Raw genomic sequence first — 18,220 nt, forward strand, 5'->3', positions numbered from 1 at the left:
ATTGGAATAAAAGATTTAAATTCGGTGCAATTTTATGAATGCTGCTGCAAATCATAACAAAAGGAAAAGCCATATTAAAAAGGAAAAGAAGACCGGAATGAGGTGTCTAAATGTAGGGAGTCAGAGACATCAGAAGTCTCTCATTTTTTCTCTTATCTTGGATTTGCAATCGAATGATCATTAAATAAGTAAGAGTAAGTAAATAAGTGTACCGAGGAGACAGGCTTACAGTTGCACGAGGTTCTACAGTATAGGGAATTTGAACCTGCCGTGATGTTTGACACAGTTCTGGATGTAACCTGGCAAATAGCTTAAATGCTCTTGCCAAGGGACCAAACTGGATGCTGCTGTTCGCCCTGATGGGGCATTTGAAACCCTGTCTCTCCTAACTGAAGTCAGTGGTGCAGTAAACTCAGTTCATGGTGAGCAGCAGTTTGTCAGCCTTTTTAAAAAGACAGCTTCTATCACTCCCAGTTTACTGTCAAGCGAAAGTTAAAACTGTAACTACATGTGCATTTGGACATTTAACAGGTTTCCTTGAGCTAAGTTAATGCTAGCATACACACAGCCGATAAATTTCACTGACAGTATAATAAAACTCACAAAAATGCTTTATCTGCTGCAAAAAAATGACATTATTTTGCTAGAATGTGCTAACTATAGAACATGTCGACATTTTGTGTTGAGGGAGGCTGAAACAGATTGTGACAGCGTCTTTGATAAAGGTTGATTTGTATGCGTTCTTTCGAAGGAACTAGCTTTCAGCAGAAGCAGTTCAAGTTTAGCCTATCATGTCAATGCGAAGCACCCAGCTGTGACTGCAGCCACATCTAATGATAGCAACAACGATTCTAATGTTTTGAGGCATAGCAAACCAAACTTAAATACCCATATTTGAGCAAATCTGCAAAAGACATGTTGAGTTAATTTCGACAAAACTAGTCTCAGCCAGCACTTGTGATGAGTCACATGTAACAAAAGGTGAATGATTAGAAAATAAATGACTGAAGCCCCTTTTTTGTTGTTGAATATCAAAATGAAAGATTAATTCTATTAAATCTTTGATTTTCTCCATTTTTAATTTATCTTTAATCAAAGGCATTTGACATCAAAGGGAAAGCATTGCAAGACACTAGGGAGCTGAAATTTCACCCAGACATTTATAACTACGACATCCCTTGGCTAAAATACTACGAATGATGAAGAAGAAAATGACCCAAAAATGGTCAAAATACTGCACAAGGTTTATTCATCTTATTTTTTTATATAATGACAGCACTACTTATTAGTTTATTCACTTATAATATGTATTAGTTGTCACCATTGATCACTAAGTACACTGTCTTAATAATTTGAGATACCTCTGCTTAGAGAGGCAAAGCACAGAGTTTTTGTCACCACTGGTGCAGTTAAAAAATGGGTGATTGATTATTGTATGTTCTTAAGGATGTTGTTAAGGGTCGATTTAAAAAAAATATATGTATATATATATATATATATATATATATATATATATATATATATATATATATATATACATACATACATACATATACATATATATATATATATACATATACATATATATATATATACATATACATATACATATATATATATATATATATATATATATATATATATATATATATATATATATATATATATATATATATATATATATATATAAAACTTGTAAATGGAGCCGAGAAATCAGATGCAGGGTCACAGTTTTTCTATTGTAGTGCAATGATAGCTGCATGGTGCTCAGTCACTTGGAAGAGTGAATTTGCCAAATGTGTGTTGTTTTTTTTTTTTTGCAATCATTCACTTCAGTCGTTTTTGCCCACTACGCTTGAAGAGCGGTCGGTGGGACTTAAACAGCATAAGAATGAGTTTAACCGCTTGAAAAGTGAAGTAACCGCCACACAACATTTGTTTTTTGTATATTTTTTTGTTATATTATGTGTGCATTGAATATTAACAGCAGGTGAGGGCTACAAAACGAAATGGAATATGGATGTTATTTTGTGTTAATGAAAACAAAGAAAAGCCTTCAGCCTAAATTTAGTCAGGCTGCGTTGACACCCGGAGGAAGATGTGGTTAAGGGGTTACACCCCAACGAGAAGACGCAAAACAGAGCATCATAATGACGCACTTTGCATTTTATCAATACGTCTATCATAACACTTTAAATGCTACAAAAGATAAAGCCCAGCTCCGGGAAAGTGACTATCGATCCACAATCACTTCGGCACGCCGTGCTGCATACAACATTCCACATCATCTGGGCTCAGGCATCCTGCACCGAGTGTTTCTTATCAACGTGGCTCCCAAAGCGCCGGGACTCGATAAATCAATGGCAGCAAACATGTGAAATGGGTGTGTAATCAGCAGCGTGATGAATGGAGAAAAATCACAATCTTTGTGATGACATGTTTGATGTCGGCTTACACTAGAGGGAGACAAAGATCCTTCATGGATGGACATGTGTCACATCAAGATATGACTTGGAGGCAGGCCAAAAAATTGAAACGCTCAAGGTTATCTTCATGGCTTCTAATTTAGCTTTTTTGTCTGTGTGATAACAATTGAGGCACAAGCTGCGTGATTATACAGGTCCAAATGAAGGCGTAAATAGTCCTGGCCTGTCTGAATGGCTGATGTGATGTGACTTCAAATGTTTGCCAGCAGCAGGAGGCAGTCGGCTTTAATTGAAATGTATTTTGGTATGTATGTGGGCCACATTACTGGGTTGTACCCTCGGGGAGATAAACGGTAACATGAGAGGGAAACGACATGTGCGGAGAAACGGACAGATGAGGACCACTTTATGGGAGGTGTTTCACAATCAATAACCAATTTATATCAAACTGATGGAGGGACAAAGTTTGCACCTGTTACACTGCCTGTCGGCCAATCGGACTGTACAACATCCGACCTTGGGATTTTTAGAGGAAATTATAGCCAGGCGATTCCGCCTTGATAAAGGCATAGCTCTGTCGCCACGGCAACAGCTGCCCTTGTGTCTGTCACTCCTCTGGGTCACGGGCCGTCAAAAAGCGTAACCTGCATCGTGTCATCATGTCTTTCCTGCATCATATTCTCCTTGCGCTTTCTTCAGCTTTCGCTTTTCGGCAAGCTTTTGCTTTTTTAAGAAGCCTACTTTCGGAGCTTGGGGTCAAGTGGAAAGGTTTTTGTGAGGGTTTTTTATACAATCTTATACAGAGTCAGATTTTTTTGATCCTAGTGGATTCCACCGCAAAAAAAATAAATAAATCAAACTTCAAAGAGTCAATCTAGTGCTATAGTACTACTCCATTTTGGATAAGTAATGCCACCAATGTAGTACTCATTACTAACCTTGGCTTGTTTACAATGGTAATGCTAGCTTAGTTTTGCTAGCACTGCTATTTTTTAAGCGGTTTTCTCTTCCTGTTGATTATGCATTTAAATTGCGGAAAATCCTAGTTGTGCATTTTAGGGCTCCAACTAACAACGCCAATCTCGTAATCTGTTGATTGCTTTGTCAATTATTAGATGATTTTATTTTGTATTCTATTCCACCCTCAAAAACAGGATTTTTTGTTGCAAAGTACAGGTTATATTCAAACTTTTTTTTTAAATGACTGATTTACTTGTTTGTCGATAGCTCACAAATTTGTGAAATATTGGTCATTGTTTTCCAAAATAAAAGCCAACATTTGTAAATGTCTTATTTTGATTGAACACCATGAATTTAGGACTAAAGAACATTACAATTTATTCTTGAAATTTAAAAACATTAAGGTTTCTAAAAAACTGATTACCAAAAACAATTACCGATCAATATAACTATTGATTATTTGTCACTAAATTGCTGCACCTTTAGTGTGTTTGGATTCCTACGACAGAGCGGCCAATTTCAAATTCTAATTTGACTTTTGTATCACTATGTTTTCAAAACATTTCAGAGCAACACTGACAACATATGCATTTAGTGCAATTTACTCAAGCATTTGCAGAGCAATTTCACATGACACGAATTGCAAAATATGTACAAAATATTCCCAAGTAGTGAAACAAGCTATTACTGAATGTAGAACACCAGCAACAAGTGGCAAAGCGTTGGCTATAAAGATCTCACTGCCACAACCAGAAAGAATGGGAAGGGAATAAAAAAGCAACAGAAATACAACAAAGAAAAGATAATAGTCATATATTTCTGTAGGTAGCAGCAAAGCACGTCAAAACTATAAAAAAAGCAGAGTAACTCCTCTTACAAACATATTAGCTAGTACTAATAAAATCAGGCTCTATCCATATATTATAAAATATTCTTTAAGAGCAAAACAACTACAGCCAATAAAAAAGCTGAGTGGCCGCAACAGCAATAGGATAGTGTGTTGAATTGATTGTACCGTATCTATTTATAAAGGGTCCACATCACAGAGGCACTACATGGTTGGAATAAGAGGCCAGGTTCACCTGAAGTGCAGCCGCTTTTTCTTGACATTAGAAATTTGATCTTGGAACTTGTCTTACTACTGAGGGCACTTGAGTTTAGCACAGAAAGGTAATAAACTGACATTTGTGGCTCCTCACAGGAAAAACGGTATGGGGGGAGGGGGGGGGGGGTTGCTTGGCAGGACTCTGGGAGCGTTGATCTTTACTGTCCCGTCATGGTCCTTCAATACCTGGCAAAGCACAACACATTTCTCTGCTCAATAAACAGCTAATAGCTTCATCTTTATATACAGTAGCTATGCTGCAACATCTCTCTGCTATTGTCATAAAAAGGTACAGTAGTGAAGTGGATATATTTTTTATGACTTAATCTATGTAATGCGCTTGTTAGACATAATTATGTACTGTGTATTTAATGGAATAGATGTGCACTCTGCCGTTAGGAGTCATGTTTGGCTGAGGCATTCATTTGAAAATAGTCTATGTTTACTATTGGGGATCAACATTGACATTCACACCTACGGACAATTTGCCGTCTTTAATGAACCGAATCGGTGATGTGGGAGGAAGCTGGATAATGAATATGGATAATCATATTAGACAGAGGATCATAATATAATTCTACATACACCTGTTTAAATATCAGGTTTTTTAGCCTAAATTAAAAAAAAATAAACTGAGAACAAGACATATCATTTTGAAAAGTAATGTGACCTTTAACATATTTGACACAATTAAAAATAATAATTATTATTTTCCGCACAATAAGACGCACCATATTATAAGGTGCACCCTGAATTAATGACATATTTTAAAACATTTTCCATTTTTAAGGCGCACAGGATTATAAAGCGCACCCTCAATTAATGACATATTTGAAAACTTTTTCAATCACAATATAGTAATACTCAAAGTAATAACAATAATAACTCAATAACTCTAAACTCTCAATAGCATAATAACTCAATGTCAATATGAGCAACCTTGTTCAACTGTAAACACACAAAAGAAACAGGTAAAGTTTACTTTATCGGTTCATTCCCCACCTACCAATCCCAATCTCAATATTGATCCATATATAAGGCGCACCATCAACTTTAAAAAAAAATGAAGGCTGTTAGGTGCGCCTTATAGTGCGGAAAATACGTGATGTATATTTTGGTAGTGTTGTTGCTTGTGTAACACACAGTGTAAATGTGTAAGTGACACAGTGTAAGATTTAGACAGTATTGTATTTAAAGTGAATAAATTAAAGAATTATTAATCTTAAAAAAGCAAATAAATGTGTTCTTAACGAAATATAATCATAGTTCAAATATGACCATAGGTCTAGTTATCATTAAATTATATCACATGGGGATGGCACGCTTCTGGAGGTCGCCATGTCAGTTATAGATATGGACAAGGAGGAGCAGTGTGTATTGCTGCATTTACCGTAATGCCCCTGAAGCTCCCACGGGCGCAAGCGAAAAATTACACACACTGCACACCCTTTTGTAAATGGGGATGTGGTTGTGTTCAGAATTAGCCACTCACATTCAAACTCGTGTTAAATGAGCGTAAGGACAGATCTAACTCAATTTAACGTGCCTCGAATAAAGTTCAGCTCTTCATGTGGGTTTTCGTTAGTAACCCTTTCTCAGTTTCATTTTTAGATTAGCCTTCTTAGGCACGGATAATTAGATAGGTGACTTGAGCTAGGCAGTTATCGCGCTGTGACCTTTCCTTTGCCTTTACTTGGCTTCTTTTTTCTGCCACACATAGTGTCAGTGGATTTCAGTTAAGACCGTGGGTTCATGGGTTAAGCATTTGCCAACCCACAAGGAGGATTAGAGTTTCGGCAAATTCTTCTGCAACCTTGCGGAATAGAGCTCCGCAGATTGGTCTTTCTGGCATTCACTAAAAAGTTCAATGAAGTTTTAAATTATCTTCATTAAAATAGTATAGTGAGCACTAAAGATAAAGTAAATAGGTAAAGGTTCCTCAGAATTTTTCAAGGGCATTTGAACATTTGGGTTGTACGTTAAAAGTGAATACGCTTTTCTTGGTAACACTAAGAACTGTTTGATCACATGACATTGCGCATGTATACCTGTTTGATCGGGAAAATGAATGGCGAGAAATAAAACACATGACCTAATGCTAACTGTGATTAGGGTGTAAACATGCAATGAGACGTTCTTGCACTGTGGGGCAGTTAGTTTATCATGCCGGAGAATTGTCACAGTAACTGCATGTTATTTGAGGATTGGCATTTAAAAAAAATAATGATGCATACATTTGGATACATGAGAAGAGTTGGCCAAAGGAATGTAGTTAGTCCTCAAAAGAAATGTAGATACTCAGTAATCTTTGTTGGATTGGCGGGAATTAATTTTACATCTTTAAAATGATATGGTAATGGCCCAATCAGCATTTTTTTTTTTTCATTTGCTGCAGTTTGTGAGGAAAGTGAAATTCATGCTTTGGAAATAATGAGAAAATGGAGTCTATTCTTGATGGAAAGGTCATTTTCTCTGCACCATGGAAACTTATACAAAAGATGGTGGCTGCTTTGTATCACTATACTGTGCAGTATAATGTGTTCGTCGACCTGTTAATGCAACCATCCATTAACTGATATCATCCCATTCAGTGCCAGGCCTTTTCTTAACAGTGTGTATTGACACCTTTTTAGATATGAATTTTTCACATTGTAGTGAAAATCAATTTTTAAAAAATACAAGAGTGACAGCCCTAATGTTTAGCTGCAGCTGTGGTTAGTATTCTATAGGACAGCCAAGAAGCCCTTTGGCCATTTTGGGAAGTTCAATAATGACATAGCCCATTACGTTTCTCGGCTGCAGGAATAGATGAAGTATACCTCCTCATAAACATTTGATTACTTTGTGCAAAGCGGTACTGTGGGTTATTTGTGCATCAGGGAGCAATGGTCAACTGGCCTCTTATGTCTTAATTGCACCTGTAAATAAGAAAGGCCATGATAAGTATGGGTAAAGCTTTGTGATTTGACGCTAGTCCTGAAACTTTTAGCTGACACTTTTTTGGTTTTACTTTTACAAGTCAGAAAATATAGGATGTTTTCCTTGTTCAAAATTACAGCCAACAGAAACTTTGTGAATTACTTCCTCTTTTGTACCGTCACTATTATGAAAACATGAATTGCATTGTGCAGTAGATTGTCTGCGCGTCAAAACAAGCGACTGACAAAAAGCCTTAATTGTCAGGAAAAACAGACAGGGGCTTGCGTCTGTGTGCCGCGATTGTTCCGTTGCACACATAAATTGCCTGTTTAAATGCCTTCAGTCTGGATCGACGAGCCCCGTCAACACAATGGCCGCCAACCGGCGGGAGCTGACTACATAGGTGCCTTTGGGTCTTTGTCAGCGCTGACAAGGTGACGCAAATGTTTAGGCTCTGGCGGCGCGGCGGCAGTCCCGAGGAAGAAAGGGAGCATTCAGCAGAGATTTATGCGACGTTTTCAGATGTGTTTCGCGGAAAGACGGTTTACTGTTACACGGGGGTTGCAAACAGATGCGGTGCCGACTCAATTACTTCTCTGTCCATCTGTCTGCCCGCTTTCTCAGCTTTGTTTTGCTTTCTCTCGTCTTTTTGATTGCTTGAAAACTTTTTCTGTTTGAAATGACTGATGCAATCTAAAGAAAGTCAGGCAACACTGACAACACCTATTGTGTTGCCATTTGAGGTCTGTTAGACGCAACCACTTCTATCCATTTGTCCATTGATTATACACTGTTCTTAAAAAGTGTGGGTTAGATAGATATTCAGACCTCTGGATAATCTAGAACAGATCTATCTAGTGTAGGGTTGTTTGTGTGTCATGCGATTGGCTGAAAACTAATTCAGGATGTCTCCCGCTTACTGCCCATAGACAGCTGGGATAGGCAGCAGCAGGCCTTCGATCCTAATGAGAATAAGAGGCTACAGAAAATGGATGGATAAAACCTACATTTGTGTTAACTTCATTTTATTTGATATTAAATTGTGAATGTATTCTTGACCCTTCCATAAAGCAATTCGTTCAACCAGTTTAAAATACTTTAAAAATGTAATAGTTTTGTTATTTTTCAAATAAACCCACCTAATCCACATCATCATCAAAGAGCTTGATTATTTAGTCACTAAATATTTGGCAGCAACCTGTTTGGCCAGTTTGTTATGAAGGGGTGTTGCAATTTATGTTTTGTAAACTTCAGTATGGCTGAAAAATAACAAATATACTTATCAAAACGCCGCTCATGTTTGTCTTAATTTTTTTTGGTGTTGTTGCTGTTGTTTTGTTTCCGCAAACATTTGTAATCGGGGTACCAAAAATTTGAGAACCCCTGATCTCTGAGTATATATATATATAATTTTTTTTTTTTTTTTTTTTTTTTTTTAAAGGTAGACCAAAGCCTTAATTCCCCATATTCTGAACGCTGAGGCGGATGTGCAAACAAGTCTGGCATTGTGCCAGTAAACCGAGTGATACTAAACTTTTGGCATTGTGCCAGTAAACCGAGTGATACTAAACTTTCCTAAAATAAATAAATAAATAAATACAACTGTTTGAGGCGGTAGAACAGGTTTTCCAGCAACCAAAGGGTTGGCTGTTCGAATCCCATGCTGCCCGAGTCATGTGTTGTTATGTCCTCAGGCAATGATTCACCCACATTGCCTCCAGGAGTTGGCCATTGGGGCTATAGAGGCAAAAATGGCAGCCAAGCCCCTGTCGGCCTGCTTCAGCGCAGCTACGGCTACATAACATTGTTTCCCACCACCGCTGACCAGTGTATGAGTTTGAGCGCATCAATAATCTATCCAATGTGAAGAGTTTTTGATAGTCCAGAAATTGACGAGTATAGATGTCAAAGAACTAGTTTTACTAGGCTGGCACTGAATGCGTTAACTCAGTCCCTGCCATTGAAAGCTACACAAGCAAAAAAAAAAAAAAAAAAACGATTTTAACTTGGCTGTCAGAGAGTGATTAAAAAAAATGCTATATATGCATACTCCAGCGTGTAAGACCAAAACAATTTTGTGTCAGACAAAGTGCACATTAACTGCACCACTCATGAGTCCAATGGAGTCACATTACTTGTTTACTTCCCTGCCGAGTGTCAAGGGAGAGGGGCGTGGTTGCTTATACAACTGGAGAGAAGCCGAGACATTTTTTAGAGAGGAGGCTTTTATAATATATGCAGATGGAATTCATTAAATTTGCTACCCAAAATGTTTCAGTTGCTGCTGTTTTGGTTCGAAACAGGGTTCAAATCGGCAACTATTTCCTGTCAGGATAAGTAACAGTACAGTGATTACTACATGTTGTGCTGTAAATTATTCAATTATCTTCTGTGAAGGACTATTTTTTTTTTTGCAGCTTTTACTGCGGAGCTGAGACTGTCTCAGTGTGTAGTACATCTTTTTACAAGTAGGAGTAGCTCAGAGTTCTTTTTATGAACGCTACTTTTCTTGTCAAACCAGGGCTAACAAATATTTATTTTTGTTGGAGAGCTGCCATTTCCACTCGCACCAATGGAAAATTAGGATTTGAATAAACCAGAAGATAGTTCGCAACGATGTTCCGCACAGTGACATTGCCAACTACTTTAGGCCTGAGATTAAAACAGAATTATCACAATGTGTAAAAAATAGTTGCTTTTACGACGCTCCACCTCTCTCCATAAGCTCACTTTGATGATTGTGATTTCAACTTAAACCAAATCTCTTGCTCCGCCTACAACTCAACTCCTTGCCATTTATCTCAGTGTCACTCACCCTGTGTCCTGCACCAGCTCATCGGACTTGGAGATCTTGCGGTAGCAGTAAACCATCTCTATCAACAGCCAGAAGGTCAAGAAGACCAGCAGCAAGTACATCATGATCTCGGAGTAGAGGGCTGTGGTGTCCGGGCTGGCTGCAAGAGAACAAACAGCACGGAAAACATGTTTTATTCAGTACCTTCGGTTATTTGTGTGTGTCGTGAATAAAGAGGTACTTTTTATTCACAGATTTAAGGAGGATGTGTGCAAAAGACAATAAACAATCAAGCATCACGAAGAAGACCACTACTACTATTAATAGGATGAATTCAGATGCTTATGAGATGCATCGGAGGATTACATCATGCTGATCTTTGTTTTCTATAATAAATGGACTCCATTCATCTGGCTAATTTATGGGGTACATCTGCACAATGGAATGGTCAATCAATACAGGAGATGTATTAAAAAAATATGTTTCTGTTGATGCAATGTTACATAAGTCTAAAAAGCAGATTGGTTTTGAAACATGCCTAATATCGTGTGCTTAAAAAACACAGGCTGTAAAGTTAAAGGTTACTTGTGGAGATTTTAATCATCTTCATTAAATCTTTGCAAAGGCCACAATTTTTCACTGTTGCGCTTGTAAAAAGTCCAATACAAATAAACCCTCCACAAGTTAGCCTTTAAACAGTCAAATTAGGTGAGTTGTGAGAAATAAGAGTGGCCTTTACCATGGAGAAGATTTAAAGTGTATATACGACTTTGGTATAAGCGCCAATGAAAAACGCAGAACTGCTTGGATTTGTCTCATGAAATCAAAATCTTATTCATATTGAAACTTTCTACGGAGACTAAGGGTAGGCGTAAATACAAGGTGCCAAATTCCAGAAAGCAATGTAAATATGCAGTCTTAGCAAATAGGGCCTTATCACTGTATTTTAATCCCTTTTACAGTAAAGTACACAAACAAACACACTCACACGTTTGCACTGAGCTATATATCCACTTGACAACAATGAACATCATTACTGGAACATAATACCGTGGCATCATGTACAGAACACGGGGGGATTCTTTGAGATATTTAATAGCACAGAAGTGGGATATGAAGGAAAAAGCCTCACAGACTAAAAGACGCCTGTTCTCTGTGGGCACAACAAACACGTTTGCCGCTATTATGCAATGACTAATTACATACATACTAAATATAAACAGCAATGGAGGCCAGTATCATGAAGGAAACCAAGTCAAAATATTCAGACACATTATTAGATACATGTGTACAAGCAAATGAGATCCAACAGCTGGTGGATAAATTACTATTTAAAAAAAAAATGCAGGTCATTATTACAAAGACAACCAACATATCAAATAAGTTAAACTAATTTGGGATGCAATCTACCCATTGGATCTTATTTGATTGTGCAAGTGTACCTAATTGTATAGCTAGTGTGTATGGACTCATGGAAGCATTCAAATGCAAGTCATAGATGCAGGAAACGGAATACATTACCCCTTGTGAAAAGAAAGCAGACAAGACAAAACAAAACACACAATTAATCCTTCAGTTGTCGATGTCAACGCAACAGGATGAGGGGGACCTTTATGCTTAATATTTTTCTGTGGGTAAATATTTATAATTATCTCTTTTTGGGAACAGGTATGGCACTGTATGTTGGTTGTTTTTTGTGGACAAATATATAATAATAATTAAGTATTTATTTTGGGAACAGATCTATACTTTAATCCCAAAAGAGGACAATTTATGTTTAATATTTTTCTGTGGTGAATTATTCATTTATAATTATTTATTTTTTAGAACACTTTATGTTGATTATTATTTGTGGATAAATATAAAAGAATACATATTTCTTTTTGATAACATATTTTGTATGATCCAAAAGAGGACACTTTGTGTTGATTATTGTTAAGTGGACCAGTACAAATGAAGTTTGAAAGGTTCTAAAGTTTAATAAATCAGACACTGATGGCATATTTTGTCTTTTTTTTTTTAACTCAAAAATGCTCTGCACTGGTTAAGGGGTACTTGGTTGAAAAAAACCTTTCACAGGGGGTAGGTACATCACCGAAAAAAGGTTGAGAACCACTGTTCTAGAGGGTAAACTAATCTGTTTAAGATTAAGTTAAAAAAAAAATACCAAGTGGAAAAGTGTTTTATTATTCTCTTTAAAAGTGTTGCTAACCCAGGAAAAATAGTTCAAATATATCTGAATACCCGATTATTCGATATAATATTCAGTCGACTATCCGAACACCAAAGTATTCAATAACGCAGCCCTAATAGTTAATATGGTGAAATATAACGCAAAGATGACCTATCGAAAGTTTTAGAACACTTGTTTTCATCAGGTTGACTGTCCGCTTTGATGTGTGACGCCGCGATTCAAATCACAGTAAAATTTGTCGTCGACTGTAGGCCTTTACATTTCAGCTTGTTTCCGAACCTCACTTGACAGTGAATGGCGCTCGATTGCATGGCAGCTGTCTTAGAGCAACTAAGCAACCAAATGACTCAATCAGCTGTCAGCGTAAAGATGCATACAACCCTTACAGCTGAATGCCGGTTTGAAAATCAACCCAGCTAATCAGACCTTGAGCTATCACGCATTAAACAAGAGCTTTGAGTAATGAAGCGCACCTTCCTCTTTCACTTTCAACGTGATGTTCTTCAAGACGAAAGCCGACGGCGTGAAGGAGTCAAACTCAAACTTGCGAAGCACGTGGCACTCGTACACGCCGCTGTCGTTGTAGGTGACGTTGACGATGCTGATGGAGAGGTCTTGAAGGTCCTGGCTGCCGTTCCACACCAGGCGCCCTTTAAAGGGTCCATCTACCTCCGTCGGAAAATCTCCTTCATATTTGTATATCTAGGAGCATCAAGGGGGAGAGATGCTCTTGTTTTATGATGATCATTATTTTAGCAAAATACCACAGGAGGAGGAGGGGCTTACGAGAGTTTTTTCTGGAGTGACGCCTTGTTCCACCTTGGTCATGTAGTACCAGTCTACATGGGTCTTGGCTTTCACCTCTTCACGTTTCATACAAGAGATACACGTTAACTTCATCATCTTTCCCAGAACCGCCTCAGTCCCCGAGGGAACGTCCACACAAACCGGCTGGCTCAGGTGCGCTGGAACAGAAAAAGACCACATGATTAGCTTAGCCTCTAACCATCAAGCACAGGAAAAGAAACAAATGAATCATAAACCAACAGTCTTGTGAAAAATTGTTTGAAATAGAAAAGTGGGCTGGAGTGTTGCAACAGCACACAATCAGCATTTAACATTCATACATACTGTATTTTTGCCTGAGTCGCTTCGGGTAAGAAGAAGAAAAAAAAAAGAACATGCTAAGCATTTCAATTGTCTTCATTGTTTTTTCGAATGGAAGTACAGTATTGTATAAAATAGCTTTTTCTATTGCGAAGAATAAAGTGCAGCAGTGGTTCAAACCAGGTCAACAAAATCTTTTTATAGCACATCCCTGATGCAGCATTAAACAAGGACACTAAAAAACTACTGTTGATTTTAAAAACCTCATGTTATGTTGTGGGTCAAACTGACTTATTTGCATCTTAAAGCAAAGGTTAAATGGCACATGTCATTTGTGTACATTTTTGTGATTGTATGTGTTACATTGCTTTTTGATTTTCTTTTATGTTTCATAATAAACAAGCAAAACTCGTATCAAAAAGACCCAGGAATATTATTCCTGTTTCTCAGGGGGAAAATGGAATTACAAGATTTGTTAGTTGAAAGGATTATACACACCAAAGAAAAAGTACAGTCAGTTAAATAAAGATCAGTTTATATTATTTGTCCCCCCATTAATGATCAAAACAGAGGTGCCCATTTTCCCTGCCCATCCCATAAGAATATGTAACTGACGTCAATTGATTCTTGTTGACGTCCTTTCACGTAAATGGCGCTCAAAGACTTAAAAAAAGAATAAATAAAAAAAATAAATAAGATGACCACAGGAAAACAATCAGTACAATAATCATCAGAAACCAAGACGGATCATATGTTCCAATCGGATCAATCAGACAATATGGACAATTACAGTCACATATTACCGATGATTATTTTGTATTTTTCACATAAGATAAAACAAAGTAAAATAAGTAAATTAACTGCACAAAAAGTAATCATTTACTGTTTGAATGGGGAAAAAAAATCTCTATTAAAAACAAAGAAGTTGTTTTATTAATGAAATAAAATGAAATGGGAAAAGCACGCTTTATTTTTAATGATGTACGGATAAAATAAAATAACATAGCATGACGTTCCAGTCTGGCCTATGATCGATTCTCGCAGCCCTTCAGTCTACACTGAATCCAATTTGGAGCAAATGGCAAAGCTCAGTAAGCATTAACGTGACGTCCGCTCAATTTTACAGCTCTGTGAGCACTGGGAAAGGGCTTGACTCTCAGTACGTGATCACAAATCCAAACTCATCCAGGCCAGTGAGCACTAATGATGGCCTCTGCCCATTAGTAAGTATTTGCTTTGAGGGGGAGGACAATTGAGTCAGAGGTATCAGAGAAGAAGAAAGAAAAAAAAAACACACACACACACCAAATTATGGGAGACTGAATCAAATGAAATGTATAGGGAAGCATAAAAGGGATTATAAAGACAAAGATGGATGGCTTCCAAAGTGAAGCATGGCAGTAGCAGCCTGTGCCAGTTTGCCACATGTATGCCTCTTGTGTGACTGGGTACACTTCTCTTATATAACCCAAAGCCCCCCTAAAGGCAGACCGTGACAACACCGATTCCATCATTTCTCATGGAGCATAGGGAACAAGTGCAAAACAGCACAGAAATTGGTCACAGTACTTGAATGGGATTAGTTGGAATCTTGGTTTTACAATCGCTGAAAAAACAAAGAGTCATTTAAGGTCCGTTATTATATTTTAATTCAAGATAAGATTTTTTTACGACTTTTTTTTTTTAACTGATTTGCTTAATCAATGGCGAGGAGTTACATGAATGCATCGATGAGCTTGTGGCAACAATCTGAGTAAACGAAGTGCTTCATGATGCATTCAATGCCGGCGGGCTTTTTGTCTGATGGTTGCTAATGGTCACATGGTTGCAAAATCGAATTGCTACATCCTCATCTTTTGTTCTGAGACTGTTTTTTTTTTGTCGTTTTAAGGTTGATGTTTTCATTTTGGTCTTCCTTGACTGGCTGTTGCACAATATTGTGTGAGGTTCTTGAACACAATAGACATACTATCTCAAGGTGACCAAATTTGATATTCATATCATATATAGGTTCAAGATAGGTGTGATTCCAAGTCCTCCAGTCTTACAACTCATCTACAAGCAGTCCTTTCCAAATTTTGCTCATGCCATTCTATCCAGCAGTGTTAGTATCTAACATATATGTTCCCAATTTGAATTATACATGTCCTCATAACTACTGTTTCTGACTATTGTTCTTTGTTTGAACACAATCACTTCACCAAGTCTCATCCAACAATTCAAAATAAAAAAATTAAAATCATGTATCCTTGTTGCTGATATTGTATCTGATATCGGTAATGGACAGTAGGCTGAAATATTGTAATCATATCCTCTAATAATCCCATTAAATCAACTTAACATTCTTAATGGCTTAAGATTTAAGTTAAACTTTTCCACAGTTGGTTGTGATAAAATATGAGTGCTACTCTGTGGTTAGGTCTATTGCGTTACTGTATTTTGATGGCAATCATCGTGGTACTTTGAGAGCTAAAAATTAAAGTTTAAGAAGCACTGATATCAAGCATGCTGAAAAACAAGAAGAGTTGAAATTGAGTGAGACGTTTTGGAATTTGTGATATCTATTCTTACACAGCTGTGACACAGTCTGTGTCATAATTACAGTTAGTATTTGTCTCAAAATATCTCAAAGTCAATAACAAAACTGTTTAGAAAAACACACACATGTGAAATGGCTTAGGTCATATATGAATTCTAACTCTAAAAAGAAAATGATAGTAATGAAAAAAAACAAATAATTTTGGGATGTGCGAAAAGATGCTAAATTGAGTAACTGCTGATTGCAAGACTCCCTTATATGAATGGGACAGACGCTTCTAAAAGTTTTGGATTTGTCATTATAATCATTTCTTGTTTGTTTGTTTTTTTACTTGTGTTTATACAATTCGGGTAGTTTTGATTAGTTCTTTGAGTCCCAAAAAATTATTTAAAAGTATGTTTTATTAGTTGGAGTTTTATTATATGGAAAATGTATTCTATTAGTCAGTCCAGATTTGTGTTATTTTTGACTGAAGAGCTGAAAATTGCTTCCTAACTTTCACAATGAAATCCTAGCGAGGATTATACATGACGTCAGTGATACGAGTCACATATAGGTCAAAAGCTCTATATTCAATATGAATAAATGCAAATAAAAAAGTATAATAATGACTTCTTGGTGCAGTTAAATACTTACCCAAACAAACCAAAAGAACACCAATTTGTAGATAAACTCTGGCTGGAGTTTGCATATTCAGCTCTCGCTATAATTGCTGCTGAAAGTTGACTTTTTTTTAGACTTCCACAGTTAATGAGGTCAGGAGTTCAACGTCCCCTGGGGGACTTCAGTACCGAGGACAGCGCCTCTCTCGGGCGAGGATGCGCGCGCAGCTCACTTCCGTCTTGGAGACTGACAAATCACAACCTCCAAATTGATGGCAGAAACTATAAAAATACACACAATGCATTTTCAAAAGGTAATCTGAAAGAGAGGCTGGGAGCTCATCTATGCGACTGAGACTCCATGCATGCAGTGTAACTTCATTATTTCCATCCTCTCGACGGCGTAATTAGTTGAAATGTGCTCACCTGACACCCTCATCCGGTCGCCAGTGTCCCAAAAACAAAGCGACGAGACGGCAAAAGACCTGTGGATTCTTCTGAGGGATTTGGACTCCACTCAAAGACGCCGCTTCTCTCCTTTCGGTCCCCGTCGTTAAAAGCGGTTTTATTGAGGTTTAAAGCCTAATTGCGCCTTTAAAAGATGAATTGTGACATTTGCCTGGCTCTGTCTCTCCCCCACTCCCTTTTGTTTTCCACGAGTCGCTTATTGGCAGTGCCGCGCATGCGCGAGACTCCCACCTCCACTCAGCGTGGATATGCATGCTCACTTGCTCACAGTGTTGACTTTTTAAGTCAGCTGTTAGCGTGACTGTTGCACTACAGCAGGAGGGAAATTTTTCACAAAAGTACCACATCATCATCCGAGCATTGTTAAATTATGTTTGTGTGTTTTTTAATTATTTTTATTACAACTGAGCATTCAAGTGATGTCTCCAAGCATGACGTCAGCTGAGTCGGCAGTATAGATCTGAAGTGTCGATGGTGTCTTCGCTCAAACTAAGACATCATTAAACTGCAGCAGTCACCTTACTGAACTTCTGAGGTTTTATTCTGAGTAGGCAAATTTGCTCACATACCAGTAGAATGGTTTAAAAAAAAACGTGTGTGGTGTGTGCGTGTTTGTGGGTGATTCCAGCTGAATATGTCCTCTCTGCCTGTGTGAAATATCAATGGATAACATGTGCAGCAATTGTTAAAGTAGTGAAATCAACTTTTTAACGCAAACATGCTGCATGATGACTTTACAACATGAGCATATTAAATGCTAGCATTAGCTGAAAAATGTCCACCCTGTCATTGTCTTCCCTGTCGGCAAGTTCAAGTTTTGCTGTTTACATGGGCATTTTGTGTTGACTGTAAATTTTAACCTTTTTTATATTAGTGGCTTGAGTTTGACCAATGTTATTGTAACCAAAAAACATGCACTTAATACAATAAATATGATCAATGGAAAAGATCATCTCAATTTAGTGATGTCTCAAAAGCATCTTATAACTTTTTTTTTTTTTTTTTGCTGAGTACTCCCCTAATCTGTGAAAATTGTTTTTGTGTTTTTGAGAAGGGGCACTTAAGACTTAAAACAGCATGCTTTGCTCTTTGAACATTGACTGATT

The 18,220-nt window shown here is 37.4% G+C and overlaps 1 protein-coding gene across 2 annotated transcripts; it reads right to left on the reverse strand.

Annotated features, from left to right (window-relative positions):
• Window positions 1-3,972: 3,972 nt before the first annotated feature.
• Window positions 3,973-17,305, reverse strand: scn3b (sodium channel, voltage-gated, type III, beta). Of its 2 annotated transcripts, XM_088427490.1 has the most exons (6): window positions 17,073-17,305; window positions 16,681-16,928; window positions 13,185-13,363; window positions 12,872-13,100; window positions 10,226-10,364; window positions 3,973-4,677 (listed from the first exon to the last, which is right to left on the reverse strand). In XM_088427490.1, exons 2-6 carry the CDS (start codon window positions 16,733-16,735, stop codon window positions 4,671-4,673), a joined length of 609 nt encoding a protein of 202 aa, XP_088283616.1. In that variant the 5' UTR covers window positions 16,736-16,928; window positions 17,073-17,305; the 3' UTR covers window positions 3,973-4,670. The 2 variants fall into 2 exon arrangements, with proteins under 2 accessions (XP_088283616.1, XP_088283617.1); XM_088427491.1 differs by lacking the exon at window positions 16,681-16,928.
• Between the last annotated feature and the right edge of the window lie 915 nt (window positions 17,306-18,220).

The sequence above is a fragment of the Hippichthys cyanospilos genome, chromosome 11 (genome assembly GCF_059441005.1).
Source record: "Hippichthys cyanospilos isolate Australia breed blue-spotted pipefish chromosome 11, RoL_Hcya_1.0, whole genome shotgun sequence".
Lineage (NCBI taxonomy): Eukaryota > Metazoa > Chordata > Actinopteri > Syngnathiformes > Syngnathidae > Hippichthys > Hippichthys cyanospilos.

Coding starts and splice junctions, on each gene's coding strand:
- scn3b (XM_088427490.1), bottom strand. CDS start 16,735: ATGCAAACTCCAGCCAGAGTTTATCTACAAATTGGTGTTCTTTTGGTT. Junction 13,364..16,680: donor TGTTCTTTTGGTTTGTTTGG/GTAAGTATTTAA, acceptor TTTCTGTTCCAG/CGCACCTGAGCCAGCCGGTT. Junction 13,101..13,184: donor TCACTCCAGAAAAAACTCTC/GTAAGCCCCTCC, acceptor TGATGCTCCTAG/ATATACAAATATGAAGGAGA.